The sequence below is a fragment of the Arachis duranensis genome, chromosome 2 (genome assembly GCF_000817695.3).
Source record: "Arachis duranensis cultivar V14167 chromosome 2, aradu.V14167.gnm2.J7QH, whole genome shotgun sequence".
NCBI lineage: Eukaryota > Viridiplantae > Streptophyta > Magnoliopsida > Fabales > Fabaceae > Arachis > Arachis duranensis.
Window position 1 is genome coordinate 77,888,726 of NC_029773.3, and position 8,354 is coordinate 77,897,079.

The following is an 8,354-nucleotide window of genomic DNA, read 5'->3' on the forward strand; positions in this document are numbered from 1 at the left end:
ATTGGCTAAAGAAACACAACTCTTTAAGAATTGTGTATGTTCAAAACATTATATCTATTGGCAATAGAAAAGACACAACCATTTGTATACGCAACTAATCATAATTGCTACGTGCAATATGTATAGATAAGTCCCTGTCCACCATTTTAGAAATAGAAGTACTAAGTGTACATTTTAATCAACTATTAAGAGATTTTCTTTGTTCAAGAGAGTTGAGAATTTCTTACTATTGCTAATTAAGAAATTCTTAGGTTTCATTGTATCCTGGGAGAGTATTGTCATCAACCCTATAGCAACTAAGTGTGGGGACAAATATCTCTCTAAAAAAAAGCGATCTAATTGTGCCTTAAAACCACTACACAAATATAAGATTTTGTCATCTTCTCATACTAATATACCCAACACTCTCTACTCTCTTTCTCTTTAGTTCTCCAATTCCGCCTACATCTACCTCTCTATCTCCTTCATCCAAATGTTGAAAACTCTCATGTCAGTCCATGTCTATTCCATTGGTGTTCTCTTCAAGTAGGAGAGTTTCAAGAATGAGATCATGGCCAACATACTCTCCATTTCATTCGATGTCGCTATCGCTGCCTATGCAAATTCGACGCTTGGGGAGTTTCTTTGTAATTTATGGTTGTTGCATTTGAGGCCACGCTTCTTGTTCTCATCTAGATTCTGCTCAATTCAAAAGGGATTTCACCTTGTCGGTTTCGTGGTTGATTATGGAGCACCCTTCTCTTAGGGATAACTCTAGTTTCCATCTGAATTTCGTCATCTTTGGGACTAACTCTTTTTGTGCTTTTGCTTTGAACCTTGTTGTGTTCTTGCTCATTGGAAAGATTTCGGTGAAAGATTGACTCCTGATTGCGTTTTTGTGGTGGTGATTAAGGATACTGTCATACGTGTGAATCTGATTGGGTATGGGTTGACGTTCTTACGGGTTGGTGTTCTTGGGAAAGGGGAGAGGAAAATCAAACGTAGTTTTGGAACCCTAAGTCTAGGAACTAATCTGTCTTATTTGCCCATGTGGATAACTGATTGTCATGTGTATTAGTCCAAACTTCTATGTCAATATTTTTTGTTTATTATTGACGAAAAAACAAGGTCAAGGACTGATTTATCTACTGAAGTTAAATTTAAAAAAAAATTGTGTATTTTAAAAGTTGAGGGACTAAAGTGTCCTATCTTTAAAATTTTAGAAATTGATTTGGGTAATTACTCAAAAAATAATGAGTACTCAAAAAGAAATTTATGATTAGTACTCAAAAATAATTAAATAAATTACCGTAATTAATGATTTCTTTAGTTAATTTTTTTTCTTTTTAATTGTTTTGGCAATGAATTTCATGCACGGATTGGCCGATGGGGCCGAAAAGAAAAAGAATGCTCCTTTTAAAATTTTCAAGTGTTAAGAGAGTATTATATATGCCCCACTTGATGAACACGAAAGAATTTTTCTTTTAATACAAAGGTCACTGACTTACCCGTTGTGTGTTCAAATTTATAGTGATCCATTTGACAAAAGTCATGAATTAGTCTTTAAATATCAGCTGACATGATTATCAATTTATACACATAAAAGTGCCTAATTAATTCAACAACCTTGCCCATGCTAATGATATCAAGATTCACTCGATGACTTTCACAGCAAGAAAGCAGAACACTAGGCTCTTGATTGATTGAAAACAAACGAGATGAAGGTGTTTGAGGAAAAAGAAAAGAGTTGAAAGAAAACCATTCTAAAACTGTGATATTACTGAATGTAGGAAAGAGAGTTATTAGCATTGCTTATTATGAAGTCTATTGTCCCTAAAGAATTTTACTACACAACTTCATCCCCAACATTTATATCCATTACCCAATACAATCCTCGGTCAACACTTTTCGTTAAGTCAATAACAAAAAATGTTGAGCTGGACGTTAACTCACACGTAAGCTAGTTGGGAAAATTAGTTCCTGCCCTCCATTCCAAATCATTTCATGCCACCAATCCTCCACAATACCCTTACCATTTCATCAAATCCTAAGATATGAATGATTTCTAACAAATCAAATAGATTTTTATATGACATAACATAGAACAAGATTGGGCATAAAACAATTATCAAAACTAAAGTTTTGGACATAAAACAATCATCAAATACAGTGTCTGTTTTTAAAGATTAAAGTGTCTGTTTTTAAAATCTCAACTCAATATTATTAGGTGTTGTTTATAGATGAACCTTAAATAATTCCAGCAGCATATTCTTTATCCACACTATCTCTGTCTCACATAAAGGTAAACTCCTAAATTCAGCTTGAGTTGAATACCTATTAATCGTGGGCTGATTCTTGTATAACCATGAAACAAGAATAGTTCCCACATAAATACAAAAAGCCAGAAACTGACATGTGATTTCATATTCTGTGGCCCAATCATCCGAACCTAAGAAACCATACAACCTGTAATTTGTGCCAACAATGGTTTCTTATCCTTCACAAATAAGAATCACTTTCTTAATATTATGATATATTGGAATCTTAAATTTTAAAATTAATGATAAACTAGTTTTCTTTACTTAGCTTGTATCTTTGACATAAGGGAAAGTATGAGGAGCCAATGAAATATTTATACAATGTGTACAATGGAGGTTTATGAAGTATTAGAGATATAATTATTAGTGTTACATTTTTCCATCAGCTGAATCTTTTGGGATGAGTGATATCATGCATGGTATTAAAGCGCTAGATCTGAAAGGTCAAGGGTTCGATCCTTGGTGAACCCAAAAATTAAACTAATTTTTCGAGAAGATGTTTATTATCCCTTGTACTTAGATGGTTATTCTAAATAGTATAGGGGATGTTCATTTCATAGCGAGATCCTTGACATAAAACATCATTTTTAAATTACATTAGCTGGACTCTCTAGTTAATTTAACTTGAGTTGTAGATATAAAGTTTTCTCTTTCTTAGTTAAAAAAATGTAAAATTAAAAATTACTCTTATGAGATACTTGGAGTAGGGGATGGGTTGAGTAAAATTGGATTCGTCTTAATTCGGATCCAACCCTAAGTGATGACTGGATCTATTTTTGAGACATTTATCCGACTCTAGACTTAATGAAATCACACTACTTTTAGACCACACTAAAATCAGGTTTGGACCGGATAAAGTTCGGGTCTTGATAAATTTTAAGTCAAAAAATTATAATATACTCATTTATAAAGAAAAAAAAATACTTGTTACAGAGAAGTTGATAACCATACTTAAATTTGAATTTGTCCATAAACTTTAATTTCATGCTTCTTTGATCTATTTCTTAATTCAACAAATATGATTAAAAACAAAACAATAAGTTTATAATTAATATAATATAATATTAGAATTAATTTAAAATATATATACCTTTTTTAGTTTCCTAGAATATACATGGGTCGTGTGAAGCCAAATTCGACTTGGCTCGTACCTAATCCTAAATCCTAAATAGTAATCGAGTCTATTTTAAGATTCTTATATGGTCTTAGACCCAATAAAATCACACTAAATTAACTCCAAAGTATTTGGGTCCAGACCGGATCTTTTAGGTCGGATCATGTACACTCCTAATTTAAAAAGAGATAAGAGTCAAATACCTCCTTATACTTGAATAAAACATATAAGAAAATCAAATACTAAATAATAAGTTCGAAAGTAAAGATATATTTTTTTCCATTATCATTTTTTATTTGTTGAAATATAAATTTGAGTTTCTTTATAAATAATAAGTATTGAATCACTTGAATTAACTAAACACCAATATATAAGATCAAATACTTCTTTGGTTTAGTTGTCAGTCAGTAAATGAGAAATGATTATTCTCCAAACAAAAAGTATATTCCTTCTTGATTATATATATATATATATATATGGCAGCAAAAGCCCTTTATCCCTTTACAATTTAACCATAAAAAAAGGTGTCCATTTCAAAGAGAAAGGCTAAATAAAAATAAACAAGAATATTATTTTGTTTTTTTATTTTTATTTTATTTTTTACATGTGAATGCTGGGTAGGAAGGAAACTATAAGAAGATCTGAATTGAAGATCTGTCCTCTTTAAGATATGGATGTAATTTGTCTAAGATTCAATCTATATATTCCTGTTATTAAGACAACTTTTTATTTGCATATGACCATAACGATTAACGATCATTAAATCTTTTTATTGTCTATTATTTCAAAAATAAATTGATATTGGTAACTTGGTGTATATATATTTTGCAATGTATTTGACTATTCGTTAACATCATTTTGTGACTATACAAATTTTTACATTATTCAATTATGTGTAAGTTTTTATTTTTAATTTTTTAATAATATTTTTTAATTTCACACATAACAAAAAATTGACATTAAACTATAAATTTTTAAAAAGAGAAAATTTAGGAGGCCAGTAATTTTATTAAAATTTAACTGGTACTTAACCAATAAAAAAAAGTGAATAATCTTACATTATTAGATGTAATTTCACACTATTAAAAATATTAATAATAATTAATTGATGATTACAAATCACAAAACCTGCTGGTTTCTAACATTCCTCTTTCTAATAATCATGTTACATTATTACACATACATTAAAATCAATTTCTAGTATAAATTATATATTGAAATATAAATACATATTAAAAATGAGTTTAAAAATACATAATAACAAATTTTAGTGGTTAAATTTAATATATAAATAATATTTTTGAAATTTGAAATATATGAGTTCTTGAAACAACCTAAAAGTAGATAAGTAGCACTAGGTAGAAACCTTTTTGAATCGCCACATAAACTAGAAGAATCATAACACCAAAATGCATGCGTTCTCATCAACAATAATAAGCACTCCATGATCATTTAGCCATATTCATCACCATCACCCTCCTCCTCCTCCTCCTCCTCCTTAGCTTGCACATATACATGGGAGCTCGTTGCTCCAAATTCTCTTTTTGCTGGTTCCACTCGAACCTCAAACCATGTGTCCTTGAATCCCCCGACCAAGGTTAGTTTCTTATGATTGAGAAATGTATGGAAATGTTTGTGGGCCTTGAAAGATGTGATTTTGTTGCAGAAAATGGTGTAAAGAGTGAAAAGGAGTTGTGTGAGTTCAAGTTGGAGGAACTGAAGGGTGCAACAAACGGTTTCAGTTCGGAGAACATAGTGTCTGAGCATGGAGAGAAGGCTCCCAATGTGGTCTACAAAGGGAAGCTTCAAAATGGAAGTTCCATCGCCATTAAACGCTTCAACAAGTTTGCTTGGCCCGATTCTCGCCAATTCCTTGTTCGTTAGCAACAACAACTACTTCTCTCTTACTCATATCATTTATGTATATAAAAATGAATAATGTGTTGCAGGAAGAAGCAAGGCAAGTGGGGAGCCTTAGAAGTGAACGTTTGGCGAATTTGATTGGTTATTGCTATGAAGGGGAAGAGAGGCTTCTAGTGGCTGAGTTCATGCCCCATGAAACACTTGCCAAACATCTCTTTCATTGTACCTTATTCTTTTTCTTTAATATTTCTTATTTTTGTAGGAAAACCATTTTTTATTATTTGGTTGATTATGGATGCAGGGGAGAGAGAGCCAATGAAATGGGCAATGAGGTTGAGAGTGGCATTCTACTTAGCTCAAGGTCTAGAGTATTGCACAAGTAAAGGAAGGGGTTTGTATCACGATCTGAATGCCTATAGAATCTTGTTTGACCAGGATGGTAATCCTAGGTTGTCTTGCTTTGGCCTCATGAAGAACAGCAGAGATGGCAAGAGTTACAGCACTAATTTGGCTTTCACCCCTCCTGAGTATCTAAGGACTGGTATAATCTATTGATGGAACCACTCTTTATATGCTTGAAATCTTACAATAATTGTAATAACCAACCTTCTTGGTTTATATATATGCAGGGAGAGTGACCCCAGAGAGTGTGGTTTATAGTTTTGGAACATTGTTGCTTGATCTCTTGAGCGGTAAACATATTCCCCCAAGCCATGTAAGTTTGCTTTTAATTTCAAAAGAAAATCATTGAGCCATTCTTAATTAAGAGAGAAATTGATTTTGTAATCATCAAATTTGCAGGCACTTGACCTTATTCGGGGGAAGAATTTCTTGATGTTAATGGATTCAGCGTTGGAGGGTCATTTCTCAAAAGATGATGGAACAGAGTTGGTTCGTTTGGCTTCTCGTTGTTTGCAGTATGAACCTCGTGAGAGGCCAAATGCTAAGTCTCTTGTTGCTTCTCTCATCTCACTTCACAAACAATCAGAGGTACTACTTCAAAATGAATTAAATTACATCAATATTTACACACAAATATATAGTAATTAATTTGTGTGTATAAATATTATTTCTGTATATAGTATATTAGTGTTTTTACTCATAATAATATTTATAGAAATATAAATCTTTTAAAATTATGTGAATTTTTATCTTAACATTATATATTATGTTAAAAAAAATTTATAAAAAGTGACACGTAACATATTTTAGTACTAAAATTAGTAATATATAATATATGTACCAACAATATTATATTCTTAAATCCTATTTGTTCTTATGGTTGATATATAGATAGGAAAAAGACAAATAGGTCCCTGACTTTTTAAACTTTTGACAAATACATTCCTGACAAAATTTAAATACAAAAAAGTCCCTGACTTTAACAAACGGAGGACAATTTAGTCCTTCCGTCTATTTGCCTCTCATACACCTAACGGGACTGGCTGACGTGGCTGAAACGGTGTCCAGGTGTCCGTTACGATGCCACGTTGGAAGGGGAAAAAAGTTCGAAGGATAAATAAGTCATTGACGTCATTTTACAAATAAAGCTCGAAGGACAAATAGGTCCTTGAGAATTTTTTGTTTCAAAATTAATAAACTCATTTCCTAAATTCTCTCATCTACCTCTCTCTATTTTTATATTTCTCTTTACTATTTTTACTCTATATATAATTATATTTTATATTAGTAATTTGACAAATCAAAATATGTCATTTGATATTTTTTTACATATCTTGGTCTTTTTAGTTAGAAACTTTTGTCAACTTACGACTTTTTTGTAAAAGTAGTTTGATTTTATAAATCTTTTGTGTCATGCATAATTTATACTGTTAGAACAAAGTGAACTATAATTAAAAAAAAATATTCTTGTAATGTTATTATGCATAAAAATACTAGTTCTAATATAATACACAAATGCACTAATGCTAACTTAATACATGAATGATGCACAAATGAACTAATGCTAACTTGATGCATAAATGAACTGATGCTAACTAATGCCACTGGTATGATGAAAACTGAACTAATGCAATTTAACAAATTCTAATATAATACACAAATGCACTAAAACTAAACTAATGCAATTTAAGAAAAAGAGTAGAAACATAACAAGCCCAATTTCTACAATTTTAATACAAATAATTTAAATTGTAGAATAAAACAAGTTAACTAGATTTCAAAATACAAGCATAATTTTATCAGAAATTATTTTTAATATGGAAAGAAAATTGGTGTTTTGGTTGAATATTGACATTTGAAGTGTATTACAGTATTGTGGAAATTATTTAACACGCCCCCACGTGTTGGCTAAGATGCTGCCACGTGTTCAACACGCCCCACATGTTGGCAAGAATGATGCCACGTGTTCACCACGCCGCCCACGTGTTGCACCACGCCCCCCACGTGTTGACTTCCCACAAAAAAAATCCATCTATCTATAATTACACTACATTCTCCCATTTTTAACAAAAACACCAATATTTTTTCCATACAAAAAAAATTAGCCTAATTTTCTAAACTAAATTCTCATAATAGAAGCATAATAGAAGTATAATGAAAAAAAAATTCTCAAGAACCTATTTGTCCTTCGAACTTTATTTGTAAAATGACGTCAATGACTTATTTGTCCTTCGAACTTTTTTTCCCTTCCAACGTGGCACCATAACGGACACCTGTACACCATTTCAGCCACGTCAGCCAGTTCTGTTAGGTGTGTGAGAGGCAAATAGACGGAAGGACTAAATTGTCCTCCGTTTGTTAAAGTCAGGGACTTTTTTGTATTTAAATTTTGTCAGAGATGTATTTGTCAAAAGTTTGAAAAGTCAGGACCTATCTGTCTTTTTTCCTATATAGATATATTGTTTTATAAGATGTTGTCTTCTATTATGATAAGCCTATTTGTCTCGAAATATTTCACTTCTTTCATGGTTTCTGAACAGCATTAATTAATAACTTAGGCATTAAGTTACATTCAGATAAAATGATGTTATATATCACGCATCTTTATTTCATCATCTACTGTATATAACGAGAATGTGAGAAGTTTTAGTGGACAAATTTTTGTTCTTAAATATTCT

At 31.3% G+C, this 8,354-nt stretch overlaps 1 protein-coding gene across 1 annotated transcript in view; it reads left to right on the plus strand.

The window, feature by feature from the left end:
- Positions 1-4,806: 4,806 nt before the first annotated feature.
- LOC107474988 (serine/threonine-protein kinase BSK6) overlaps positions 4,807-8,354 on the plus strand; it is a 7,265-nt gene continuing 3,717 nt past the window's right edge. The window contains exons 1-6 of the mRNA XM_016094627.3: positions 4,807-5,008; positions 5,078-5,286; positions 5,361-5,496; positions 5,576-5,815; positions 5,904-5,989; positions 6,076-6,264. Coding sequence (XP_015950113.1) covers positions 4,927-5,008; positions 5,078-5,286; positions 5,361-5,496; positions 5,576-5,815; positions 5,904-5,989; positions 6,076-6,264 — 942 coding nt within the window. The 5' untranslated portion in view covers positions 4,807-4,926. The remainder of the gene's footprint in view (positions 5,009-5,077; positions 5,287-5,360; positions 5,497-5,575; positions 5,816-5,903; positions 5,990-6,075; positions 6,265-8,354) is intronic.